The 13527-nt window shown below is 44.7% G+C and overlaps 1 protein-coding gene across 2 annotated transcripts in view; it reads right to left on the bottom strand.

Moving 5' to 3' along the window:
• The window catches only part of ACO1 (aconitase 1), a 33675-nt gene extending 25183 nt beyond the window's left edge, over positions 1–8492 (bottom strand). Inside the window, exons 1-3 of one of the 2 annotated variants that reach the window (XM_026100515.2) lie at positions 8339–8463; positions 7575–7764; positions 1007–1124 (exon numbers count right to left, since the gene is read on the bottom strand). In XM_026100515.2, the coding sequence (XP_025956300.1) occupies positions 1007–1103 (97 nt within the window). In that variant the 5' untranslated portion in view covers positions 1104–1124; positions 7575–7764; positions 8339–8463. Of the gene's footprint in view, positions 1–1006; positions 1125–7574; positions 7765–8338 lie in introns of both variants that reach the window. The other variant, XM_026100514.2, reaches the window with a different exon arrangement.
• Positions 8493–13527: the final 5035 nt, after the last annotated feature.

A 13527-nucleotide genomic window follows, 5' to 3' on the forward strand; every position in this document is an offset into this window, starting at 1 on the left:
AGAAATTCTCCTGTTTCAGGACACAGACATTCAGAATTATTTGTTAATTGTTATTGTTCTATCTGTTGCTAAGTTACTGCCTTTCTCTTCTGGAGAGTGAGAATTGTCACCCTTTTCCTCTAAAGGAGGTGGAGCTTATCATTCTATAGAGATTCTGGAAGAGATTAACTGGTAATACCATACATGTATTTGTCTGTTTCTAAAGACTTCTTGTCACTTTTCAGAGACCAAATCCAGCATTAATTCATTTCTGATCTATACACTCTGTCTGAGTTTGCAATGGATATGCACTGTTGACATTCAGAGAAAGTGTTCCTCCTCTTGCTGTTTTGGTTCCTGAATTCCCCTTAACTAAACATTTTCTCCTTGAAGGAGAAAAGAAAAAAATAAAAAAAAAAAGGACACAGACTGCTATAAGCTATAGATATTGGCTTTCTATGTCAGTGGCATGAATTGCAAGACTTTTACCAGTGCCACGAGAAGGATGCCTGAGGATATTCAGGAAGTGTCTAAGGAAGCAAAGAAAAAGCCTCCTCTGAAAAGGATTCTTCTAGCCTCCTCTTTTTTATCTTTCCAAAGCTGAAAAACTTTTCTGGATGATTAAGCTAGTCATGTCAATGACAGGTCTTTTCCTGCCTATCACAGCAGCAAGGCAGCCTGGGAGATGCTGTGTTCACTTAATGTTTTGGCTAGTCTTCCTCATCCACTCTGGAAAAATAAAACCGCGACATGCACTCTGTGACCAGAACATGTTTAAGAAAGTCATACAGACAGCTTGACAGTAGTTCCATAATTCTAAATTTCTACACTTAAATTTTACTAAAACTTTATTTTCAAGAACCACCTTTAGAATTCACAGTTCTCTCCATGATCGTATGCTTACAGACCAAGTAGCATCCATCATTGCAGTGTCTCTTCCAGTTCTGTTCAGCATCAATGATAACCAAAACTCATGTCCAGGCAGGTGCCTGTTTCAGAATATTGCTTTCGCATGTTGTCAACATACCGTATCTCGCATCTTCCAGTTTGTTTAGATTAAAGAACTTCTTCAGAGGCTCTTTGGGGTCCAGTGGCTCCACTAACCGTACAAAATGGTTGCTCATGGTTAAAGAGCCTTGGAATCCCTAAAAGACAAATCACTGTCATTTTTACAATGTAATTTATATCTGTCCCACATTTAAGCCTACAGGCAGAAAGGTACTGCACGAATCATGTTAGTCCTGCCCTTTTCCCCTACAACCTGCTTGTAACATGTCCTCAGAGATAAAAGGCCTAGAGGAAGATAAGGGCATTTTGAATCATATAGATACAACACATGGTTTACAAACAAAGTTCAACGTCTGCAATTACATCGTCTGTACTAGTACCTTCTTTATGCTGCTTCTAGATAGCCCTGTGTGCATCTGTGATCTAGGAACCACTACAACTGTGTGGTCCCATTTCTTACGTGGTACTGGTCTAAAGCTGAATGGGCAGGCATTTCCACTCAAAATTAAAAGAAAAAAAAAGATCAACCAAACAGAAAGTATGATGGCTTGAGAGAGAAAGGTACAGAGTAAGACCACAAGCCCTGCCTGATAATCTGTGAAACAGGGAGCCCTCTTGACTTCAGAAAGATCTGTGAAAGATCTGTTAGACTCCCCACCTCAACAAAACTAAAGCATGCCTCACATTTCACTGTAAATATCAACTCAGTTTGAGATCTTCAAAGTGTGTGTGTGTGACTGTCCTAACAGTTTAGTGGATAGAGCATTCCATAGGGATCTAGGACTTTTCAGTTTCATTTATACAAGTAAGTTAAAGTAGCGAGGAATGTTCCGAAATACCACAGCCAACTAGCATAAAGCGGAGTGAATTCATACCAGAAACCTCTTTCAACCTCCAAAAGAAGCTGATTGCATGCAAACTGCCTACTGAAACAGTCTCCAGGATGTTTTAAGTCCTGAACTGTGCCTCAGGCTCTTCTGGGAGCACTGGCTTAGGCCAAAGCATGCTAAGGAACAAGCTAAGAATTTAACAAGAAGGGGCATTCCTCTTCCAGCGCCTGGTAACACTTCGAGTCATGATTTTCCTTTTTTTTTTTTAGAAGAGATGTAACCTCAGGTTCTATTTCCAGATCCGTTGTTGTTTTGGTTTCACCCAGTCCAACTTGTGTCTTCATGCAGGAAACCACCTTTCCTTGCCTTGCATTTTCAAACAATAAAACCAGGTATGAAACACACATCCTTTGTCAGACCTTACAGACTTTTTGGTGGTAACAGCCACAAGCCACCCACACAAACTGTGCTTGTTCTGGCCCTGAAAAACAACAACTCTAGCCCCAGCTTCTCCCCCTCTCTGATTATCCGGGTCCCAGACACCTATTCCCTAGCATTTGTGTGATCCTGGACACAGCCTATGAATTCAGGGGGTTCAGCTGACTGGAATCTAAGAAAATGGATGAACTGAGGAGTTTAAAAAAAAAAAAAAAAAAAAAAAAAAAAAAAAGAGTAGAATCTCATTTTGCTCCTTTTCCTCCATATTGCCACTGTAAAGCAATGGAAAATTGTTTTCACCTCTCAAGTCAGCGGCTCTAACTCCAAAGTCATATATATATATATGCAGTGGATCGGAAAACTAAGAAAAAAGTGTATCTTATAAAATCAGTTTTCCGAGTGAAAGCCTCTTAAAGCTGGGGCCAGACTCCATAAAAGTCAGAATGAAAACAATTTCCAGGCAAGCACACAGAAGTAACTTTTCTTCTTTTCTTTTAAGCAAGAGGAAAAGTAGCAACACAAGTATTTGGGCAGGACAGAAGAAGACAAGGGATAAGAGAATGAGAGACGAAAAATATCACAAAGTAGAAGACCATCACAATTCTCGTAAAATAGGTGAAAACAGCTAGGACTAAGCCTAGCTTCCCTTTGCATCATAGAATTCACGTCTTTGTGACCATATGGTAAAAGCTGAATTTGGAAGACATGTCTTCATACTTCATACAATACTTCACTGTCTTCAATCACATTTTTCTAAAGCAGTGGCATTCCCTTCTTTGTCCTTCCCCCTTCAAGTATCTTACCTTCTGCCTGGATACGCATTCTCTTTACTTGAATGTTCGCTTAAGGACTGCATGAATTATATAGAGCGTACCAGACAAAAAATTGCTTTATTTTAGCCCTTCCTGTACCTACTAAGATACAGTTTGTGCGCAATTGATAATTTGGCTAACATCAATGCTGACCATCTTCAAACCTAGGCTTGCTATCAATATTGTGATCTACCCAGCCTATTGTACTGAAGTTGCTCAACACAAGTTGGAAGCTGGCTGACCATGGCAGTGTGCCATCTAGCCCCATCTTTTATTACAGTATACCTAGAATCTAATCAGCTTTTCTGTATCTCACCTCCTCCCACAGAGGGAAAAGTGCAAAAGGATTCTAAGCATCAGCGTAGAAAACCTGAAAACCACGACAGGAAAATTTATTGAAGTAAGCCATAGCTTTCCAAATATAAAACAAGCAAGTTGTTTTTCATCCATGTAACATTTACCCTTCCGCTTAGAGAGCAAACCCATAACATTAACAGCTGTTCCATACAGTCCGTATCAGTAGATATGAAAATGGAGGGTTCAGATTTCTCTGGCAACAGAGGTTTTATATTGTGATACTCTTAACAGAGCACTCACACTAGCAAAACGTGACCAGAGCAACATTCCTCACTCCATCCGTACTGCGTGGGTCAGTAAACTCACCATTCACCCTGAGTGCTCACATGCTCACTTGCAACAAAAGACCAACACAGAAGTCCTTATTGGCTGTATTGTGTATGGAGATCGCTATACAATAATAGCCTGACCACAGCATGTCTTTCAAGTGGTAAAAGCTCTTTTCCCTCAATACTGGGTAAACTCTCTACCACAGCCAGGAGGAAAAAATTATTAGCACAGAATTGGCAAAGGAATAGCTTAATTTGGGCACCTTACAGGATGCTAGAAATGCCAGAGAAAGTTTCACTCGATGAAAGCAAAGATGGAACTTTACCAGCCCTGAAAGAAAAGGTGGTGACTTTTCAAGCCTGGAAGGTTTAAACTTGCAGCTACCATGGGAATCTGTGAAGAAAAAAACCTTCTGATTGAAAGAGTGGTGAGCTGGCGGGACTGCACTGATGAAAGCCCCTGCTTCAGGATAGGAAACAGAAGACAGATGGAAGACTGGAATACCCATGACCTTGCTCAGAAAACACAGCATTTACTGTACATGCTGAACCTAATCTTGTCTCTACAACCTTCAGCTGTGATTATCATCCTTCCCTCACCCCCCCCCCCATGTTTTTTCCTTTAGTTTTATCTGCTCCACTAGTTAACATTGCCTGTGTGTATGTATCTGTACTTTCTGCCACGTATTTGACAAGGCATCTCTAAATAGCAAGAGCAAGTAGCTGAACTTAACCTAAGGGGAACTGCAGCAGAGCACCAGGCTACTCAACTGGAAATCCATCAAGATAATACTGAGCATGTGTTTTCTGACATTACTAAGAACTATGTATAGCTAGAGAGCACTTCTTAAACTAAGGATTAATGCTTCAAGCTTTGTTCCCCAATAGCAAATGAACTTTACCACTTATGCAGCTTTTCTCGTGGTTTCACATTCTGCTCAGTGATGGGCCTTTATTAAAAATATTGAAGCCTGCACTTCCAATTTGCCTAAGTTCTTGATCTCTCACCCATAACCTCCAGAAGATCCAGCAGGTAGAAACTTCTGACCTCTTAGAATTGCAACACACTCTGCCTACCTTACATGAAAACATCCATTTCAAGCATGTTGTCAGAAGTCTGCATTTCTGATAGGGAAACTCAGTCTCCCACAATATGAGTCAGCTGTATGCAGTAGTAATACTTCAGTGAACAAATCCAGCCACAGTATGTAATTAGTGATAATTCAGACAGTTTAGGGGGGAAAAATGCAGATATTTCATGGATAAAAATTCTAGTTTAAATATTCAAGTTGCCTAAGCAAAATATTTGTTACTCAAACATCTACTAAAGGAAAAAAGACCCAAATCCCAGCAGTATTTGTATAAAGTTCAATACCACTACTAGAGCAAGCAGAGTTTTGTTTCACAATGTATCTAGCTGTAGTTACTTTTGCATGCACCCAGAACAGAATATAGAGCTCAGGTACTGTTGCAATAAACATACATTTCTTCTTTTGATAAAGAGAAGCTCTTTATATGTAACACTTACTCTGCCTGTGACAGAGAAGGCCAGTATTTATGAAATGTATAGTGCAGCAGTGCTGTAAACATTCTCATTCACTGGGGAGATTTCAGATTTCAAGAAAGAATGTCTTTAAGGAGCCATGTAATGGAGAAGCAGCCAGAGAAGGTCACTAACAATTTCACAAGTGAGCAACTCTTCTGCTGATATCAACTACACCATTATTGCACACTGGAAGAAAACGCTGGAAGAAAATGCAGTAATATGTAAAAGATTTTTTTAAAACACTGTATCCACACAAAGTTTCACAGAACCCTTTCAACCTCAAGGCTCAAAAGAGACTCTATACTGGGACAGGACTCCAAACTGCTGACTTTATTGCTTGCTCCAGATGCCTAAAACTTTGACTACAGCACAAAAATATACATTCATTCAAAGTCATCATGTGCCTTTAATCCATATCTTTTACAGGCTGTCTCAAGCATTCTGAGCATTTCACTTTGTTAGCACCACTATTTCACACCTAGAAAGTCAAGGTCTAGTTCACAGGTCAAGCTTGTGAAATCAGTCCCTTAGGTCTTAAAGAAACTCCAGCTCCAAGAGAGCTGGAGGTTTACATGAGCGCCCAGTTCCAAGACATGGATGACAAACATCCTCAAGTCATCCCTCTGGGAAGCCAAACGCTACCTGCTTCCTCCCTCCAACATGCCTAGTTCACTTTTCGCCTAACAGACAGTGGAAAGACTTCTTCTGCATCCATCTCTCCTGCTTTTGATGACTCTGAGAAGCACACATATGTAGTGTCCTCAGACTGCCTCTGGAACACAAGCAAACCTTATAGTTAACAAAACCCAGACCCTAACTGAGCAGGCTTAAGTGTTAAAGGAACGCTCTGTCAGCACATTCACCACGGAGTGTCCTAGTTAAAAAGTAGAGACTATTTTCTTTTTTGTTGCTGCAGGAAAGCAAATAGTAATATGCCTAAGAATACAGGGACACTTCTTTGGAGATTACAGAACACTGAAAAATCAAGCCTTGAATTTTTTCCTACCTCTGTACAGATTTGTTATCCGTTTCCCTTCTGTTAGCAATCTTAAACTGTTCATTACTAAATATGCAGCTTGAAGTAGTTTTAACAAAGAACCAGCTTTCAACATTACTAAAATATTCAGGAAAACATGCTTCTGCATGTTCCTACCACAGAGTTCAGGTGTAAGAGCTGCAAGGAGCTTGGAAATACAGGGAAGGGCTGTAAGTGTGTACAAAGGTTTGGTTTGAAATTTGGTTTCAATTTCAGTCCACAGGATGGAAAAACATCTCAGCATTGGTCCTGTCGTTTCAAAAGACTCACATGAAGAGCGGAAGGGTGACTGCATAGGTGCACAGGTTTGTTAGGAAAATGAGAGTATTGTGAATCAGCTTTCTAGTCACTCCATTACCACCGTAGCAGCTCTGTAACTGGACTGCTATTTCTGCAAGACTAAAACTTCTCTAGCACAGCGTGCCATCTGAACTGTTTCAGAGCAAAGAAAGACACATAAGTAAAAGGCATCCTCTCAGCATGAAGGGCTAATGAGAGGATTATTACCATTGTGAAATAAATCTAGCGTTATGGGGAAAAAGTCCTAACTTTCATGCCACTGCAGGACAAATCCTTTTTCAGGAAAAAAGGGGCCACCCTTCAATTCAGACTTTCCCAGTGATATGAATAGGATCATTACTCCAGGGAGAGAGAAAAATTCCAGCTATTATGTGGTAAAATCCTACCATGAGAGTCTGTGTCAGAAAATACCAGTAAAAGAGATTTGCTGCTATTCTTACCATTTAAATATTGATAATATTTTTTCTGTGGTTTTCTGCAACAATTGTGTCAGCTCTTCTGCCATCACTACAAAAACTTCCTTGAATACTAACAACGCGGGAATCTATTTCTCACTGGTTAAAGGGAACAAGGTGAGGAAGAAAGAAGACAAACCACAAAAGGTTTATGACTAAAAATGGAGCTTGAAAGCACTAGTCTACATGATACAGTCTGCAAAGCAGCACTAAGTAAGTGCTCAGACTCCTTCAGACACTAGCGACCTCCACGGGAATTTTCTCCATCTTACAAAACGCACGATGAATAAGGCACTGACAATTTTCTGAATAAGTCCTCACACATTCTGTGGGCAAGAAGTGAGCTGTGCTTCCTACTCTACGCACATTAAATTCTTCCTACTTTCTTTGAAGAAGTAACAATCCCCAGAAGTTTAGTAGCGGGGCATTCTGATGGAGCACAATTGCTTTTAAGCAGAGGAATAGCAAATAAACATCCCAGTGTTAATATTTCTCTGGGGTGGTCTTCCTTTACTTCGGTGCTGCGGATTAAGAATGAGCCAACCTGAACAGCAGCAGCAGCGTGGAGCGCTGGTAGGTATTAACTCAAGTCCAAGTGTTTGGTGAGAGAATCCTCTGCTTTATATTAAGTTTCCTGCCGATACTAAAGATTCCCGAAGTAAAGATGTCTTGCTCTTCTCCCCCCTCACACCTACGCCAGCTTCAGAGGGGGAAACCAAGTATCAAAGTACAACCTGCAGTTAATAAACAGGAGAGGACAGCGGTGCTGTTAGGAATCACAGCAACGGACCGCCCAGACAGGACCGCAGGGACACGGCGGGGCTAATCCGAGCACAGGCCTAATCCCGCCCTGGGAGCGGAGGCATCTCCGCAGCCGGGTACCGAGCCAGACCGGGCGACGGCGCAAATATCCGCCGCCGCGCTACAGCGCGCATGGTGGCCACGGAGAACACGCTGCCGCCGCAGTGGAATGGATGATTTTGTCATCGTTAAAAAAAAGAAGTTAAAAATAGTAATAAAAAATAACTAAGCAATTAAAGCCCGTCCCTTGAGCACCGCCAAGGCGGGCGGGCACCGGCCGCGCTCTGCCCGCGCCGCCCCCGCGGTCCCCTCGCTTCTGCCCCCGCCGCCGCCCGCTCACGCCGCCCCTCCTCGCGGCCTCCGGGCGCCCCCGGCACGCAAGGCCGCCGCTGTAGCACCGGCAAGATTAACCGGAGAGCCGCGTCCACCCCGGCAACCGCGGAGCCTCCGCGCTTCCTTCCAGCCCGGCCCGGCCCCTGCGGACGGCGGCCTCGGGCCCGCACTCACCGAGGGCGGCCAGCAGGACGAGGAGGAGGAGAAACAAGCGGCCTGCCCGCTGCCCCGCCGCCGCCGCTGGCCGTCAGGGGCGGCCGGGCGCGGGGAGAAGCACCGCCCCGACCGGGGGGCGGTGAGAGGCCTCCGGCTCCGCCCCGCGGCGCCTCACGCGCCCCGCGGGGCCGCCCGCCGCGACATGGCGGGCCCGCCCCCTCCCTGCCTCCCGGCCGCCTGCGGCGACATGGCGGACCCGCCCCCTCCCTCCCTGCCTCCCTCCAGACCGCCCGCGGCGACATGGCGGGCCCGCCCCCTCCCTCCCTGCCTCCGTCAAGGCCGCCCGCCGCCACATGGCGGGCCCGCCCCCTCCCTCCCTGCCTCCCGGCCGCCTGCGGCGACATGGCGGGCCCGCCCCCTCCCTCCCTCAAGGCCGCCCGCGGCGACATGGCGGTCGCCTCGCCCTCCCTCCCCCCCCCACCGGTCAGGGCCGCCTGCGGTGACATGGCGGTCGCCTCTTTCCCTTTCTCCTCCCCATCCCCCGCCCCCGGTCAGGGCCACCGCGGCGACTTGGCGGTCACGCCAGCCTCCGGGGACGTGGTGGAGGCCCTGGCCGAGCTGCCTGCCCCGTCCTTGCCCCAGGTCCCAGGGGGTGGTTGCTGTAAGACAGATCATGTATTTTTCCCCCGGGCACCAAGGGGGGCAGGGGGGCCCTTTGCCTGCGCGGCACGCGCTGCAGGGCGGCAGCTTGCCTCCGGCCGCCGTCGAGGAGACCGAGGTGACCGGTCGCTGAGGCGAGGGCCCGGCAACGATGGCTGAGCGGGTGTCGGGACACAGCCCGCGGCACGGGACTGCTTTCTGGTGGCCGTGCGATCGGGGAGGCACCTCGGGCATCCCCCAAGCCCTGCGAGGCAAACTGGCTCCAGCTTTTAGCAAAAGCAGCTGGTTACTTAAAAGCTGGTGGAGATGGGTACCACGATGCCAGTATTGAAGGCAGACGCCAGGGCGCAGAGCACCCTAAGGTCCTCACTGACATCATCCCCAGAGCTTGGTGTCCTAGGGCACTTTTGGGGGTCCAGGGTACCTGTAGCAAGAGAACTGTGTGCAGTTTGGGACCGATGAAAGAAGACCAGAATGCATTTAGGAAAAATCATTAGGTAAAGAGGACAGGGAGAGCTGAAGACATGCAAGAGCTGCATGAAAAAGGCTTAGATATGTCTTACAGGTCTCCTCTGGAGACATTAGTGGAGTGTAGTAGCTAGGACGCTTTTTGCTGAGCCTCCCTGAGTCAGACTCAGACCTAGAGAACTGGAACTAGGAAGAGGGGTAATGGATACTGTTTTTTGTTGTGTTTTGCTGTTTTTTTTTTTTTTTTTTTTTTTTTTTTTTGTGAAGAAAGTGCAGGAGGTATTAGAACAAATGGGGCCACTTGCTGACTTGGTTGCAGAGAGGCAGGTCTCAGATGAGCAAGACTGGGCAAAGAAAGAAAACAGAAGGGCTTTTCTGTGTTAGGGAGGAGTGCTGAAACCTAGAAAATGCCAAAGATGGCTCTTACAGTTGTTTGCCAGTTGGACTTCTGCAGATGGACCTGTGCTGGTCCTGCTGGAGCTTGCAGCCTGTGGGAGATCAGTGGCAGGATCTAAGGGTCAGCAAGTTACGGTGTTCCTGTTAACTAGGTACTACAATCCCTGGCTTGGGCACACCTCGTATTGAGGGTTGAGTCTGGTCATTCAAAATCTTACCATCTGTGAATGATATCTGTATGAAAGGAAACCTCTTAAGCCAGCAGTTCATCATGTTAAATGCATGCTGAGAGTATATTCCAGGTTGGCCCATTTTCTGATTGGAATGAATTTCTCATGGAGTAATTTACATGCATCAGGATTGACTTTTTCAGAATGAAATCATACTTGTAGTGCAGTGGTGGAAATTGAAGGCCAATATTTCCTTCAGGACACTGCAAAATAGTGATGATTCTGGTGGTAAGGGAAGCTGGAGAATTTCTAAAATCTTTGTACTTTCCTTACAGTTTAAGATACTCCATTAATTGACAGCATTTTTGATTGTTGCGTGTATATTAAGTAATAAAATAATTTGAATACGTCCCTCTTGGAGATTATTTTTTGAGATAAACAAAGTCCTGAAATAACTGTTTGGATCACTTCCTTTTCCAGGAAAAAAATTGTGATTTGTTCTTTTTTGTTTCCAACAGAACAGACTTCTACGTTCTATGTGTGTCACTGAGTTTTGAATCACGAGTAAAATCCTTCATTCCTAGATCCCAAAGTAATTGTTGCAAAATCTGATGAACAAATGAAAATCAAAGACTAGTAAAATAGTAGGTCAGCAACAGAAGTGGAGAATCTATTCATGAGCTCTAACTTCCCATAGCGAATATCTGCAAGCTTTGTATTTTCTGTCCTGTGTGGAGCAATAGCCCACATAGCTCCTGCTGTGGCTGTAAGCTTTTTACTGCCAAAATATGCAGCTACTATTACACCGCTACAGCATTTGCTGGGTGTATGTAAGGAAGCAGAGGCCACAATGGGATTGGGAGACACGAATGTTTGTTCAAGGACATATGGTAATCCTATCTGAAGGCCACAGCAGGTGCCAACTCTGCTTGCAGCACAGAGTATTTAGGCAGTCATTCCTCTCAGTCAGGCTGAGTTTGCAAAAATGTATCTCACTACTCATTTAGCAGATAATTAAAAGTTGTAGTTTTGTCTCTTTCCCAAGACTGCTAGGAAATGAGTGCTACACTCAATCCATTGATTGTAATGAAGATTTTTACTGAAATGGGTTCTCGGTTTTAAGATCACATTGCAAGGACATCCAGCAGTTTTCTTGGGCAATCATGCATTTTGCTGAATCAGGGGGAAAGGAACTGACTTGTTTCAGTTCCTGCAGCCAGGATAGGCACAAATAAGGGCGATGTGCCTTTTGGTTGCAGTCATGGGAGTCTGTGTGCCTGTGACTTCTGGGGTTTTTTAGGGTTTTCTCATGCAAATACTTCACAGCAGATGAGGAACTGTGTGTCAGTCTTCCATCCTTTCCTCAGAGTTGGGGAAATTCATTGACAAGAGCCTCAGTCCAACCTCAAATTCCTTCCAGAAAATTCTTCGGGGTTATTCACCGAGCAGTGTCCTAGGAGCCCTTGGAGTACATCATGTCTGCTCAATTCCCACATGACTTCCCTATCAGCCTGTAAACATTTGTCATTCATTCTGATCCTGTCAAGAAGCTTCAAACACTTGGGATTCCCAAGAGGCAGCCTTCAGCTCCTGGCAGCCTCTAAAGCATTAGCATACAGCAGCTAGCAGACTCCTCTGTTGCAGTAATCTTCAACACAACCAGCTGACCACTGAGGTTGCCCCATTTGGAGAACTGCTGCAGTCTCAGACGGGGCTAGGACTGGGATGAGTGGGAGACAGTGCACTAGAGCTGTCAGCCCACTGGGCCCAGAGCTGTTTGTCCTTCACAGCACTTATCCAGATGAAGTGTCCCTCAGCAGCACCATCTGCATGTGTCCTCCAGCTTTTCCTGGCTATCTGTAGGTTAATGAAATGGCTCATTGAGATCTGCTCTGGACTGCTGTGTTCCCACAAGCAGCACCTAAGGGAACATTATGTTGCATACGACATTCTGCAGAGGGACTTACTTTCAAATTAGTTTCTTTATGCAATGCCCACTAAATGTGTTGTACCACAGGAAGCCACCTGTGGACCAAAGTTTGGGAACTATTGAGGTAAAAGCTCGTAGGTAATGGTCTACAGCATGTCCTGAGTGTAAGAGCAAAAGTTTTGTTGGCAGATCAGAAAGGAATTCTTGCTCAGATTGGTGTTGTCAGTCATATACACCTAACCACCTATTTTAAGCTGTTCAGCATAGTTGCCATGCAACCGCAGTGCAAGTCTGAAAGCGGAGAACCGAGAATCTCTCAGAAATCTAGTTAGAAATACATACCATAATGGATTTGGTAATATAAATACATGAGGGCCTACTACTTCTCTGTGTTTCTTAAATAAGATGACTGTGCATCCTTTAAAGGGTTCTGTGGTCAGCATATTTTAACAAATATATTATAATTTGCATCTGGTCTTAGCAATGAAAAAAGATTATTTTGGAGAAATTAATAATTTTATTAAATGCCCTTCTTTAAACAATAAAGATAATAAAGGATCAGTTCATATAATTGTGAGATAATAAAGATCAATTCATGTAATAGTAGTAGTGCCTGTGGAAGATCGTAGTTCAGCTTCAGTATCAAAACCAAGATTTAAGTTCTGCCATCTACTGGTTAAATGGGGTTTAGCGGAGGTTCTGTGTTATATGCTACCAATGTATCAGGGCAGTGACTTGGAGTCTAGGTTCTGATTTTGCTTTTGAGTACAAGTTTGCACATGTGGACTGTCGAAGAACCATCAATACCCTTGCAAAATAAAAGTATTCATTTGATTCTTCCACCTGAGCTGAAGAAAAGAGAGGTGAGAATGGGATTATGTACCCCAAATCAAAGTGCAAACTGAGATAGAGGCAAGTAAAAGGGCTGTGAACTGACTGTCAGCACTGCCTGCAACAGCAGGCTCTACATATTACTTCTGCTGAATTTCTTCAGAAGTGGAGAATCTCTGAGCAGATTATAGCCACCTATCGTGGTGAGCATGAGACAGAAAACCAGTGTGCACTACAGGAGCGGAAGGCCAGCTCCTGTCTCTGATGCCAGGACTTGCAAGAAATGCAGAATACTTTGCTGGGTGCCAGTGTGTTTCCTTGCATAGCTGGAATGGTTCAAAAGACTTTAGCCCAGGCTAGATTCTGGGGCATGCTCACTCTAAAATGACCTGTATTTGAGTTCCTTTAAGCTGCTGGTTTGTAAGCAGTGTACAATACCCATGTACATACCCAGGCTGGATCTGTGCTGTTCATAGTTTGTATTGCAGTTGCATTAAAGCTACCTTACTGAGCTCAGGACTCTGACAGGAAATGTTGTTATTCACCTTATACAACTGAAAGGGGTTGAACGGGGAATAAAGTAATACGGAAAGCCATTAGAGGGAACAAAATTTGGACCCCAGGCTCCTAAGCCATACATCATGTACCCAGCCTAAACTAGTGCTTTCACTTTGCAACTGTGACAGGCTGAGAACTTGCAAACTTGACAGGCAGCAGGTTCCTGTCATGCTCATTGCCATGCATTTGGTCAC

Source organism: Dromaius novaehollandiae, chromosome Z (assembly GCF_036370855.1).
Source record: "Dromaius novaehollandiae isolate bDroNov1 chromosome Z, bDroNov1.hap1, whole genome shotgun sequence".
Classification (NCBI taxonomy): domain Eukaryota; kingdom Metazoa; phylum Chordata; class Aves; order Casuariiformes; family Dromaiidae; genus Dromaius; species Dromaius novaehollandiae.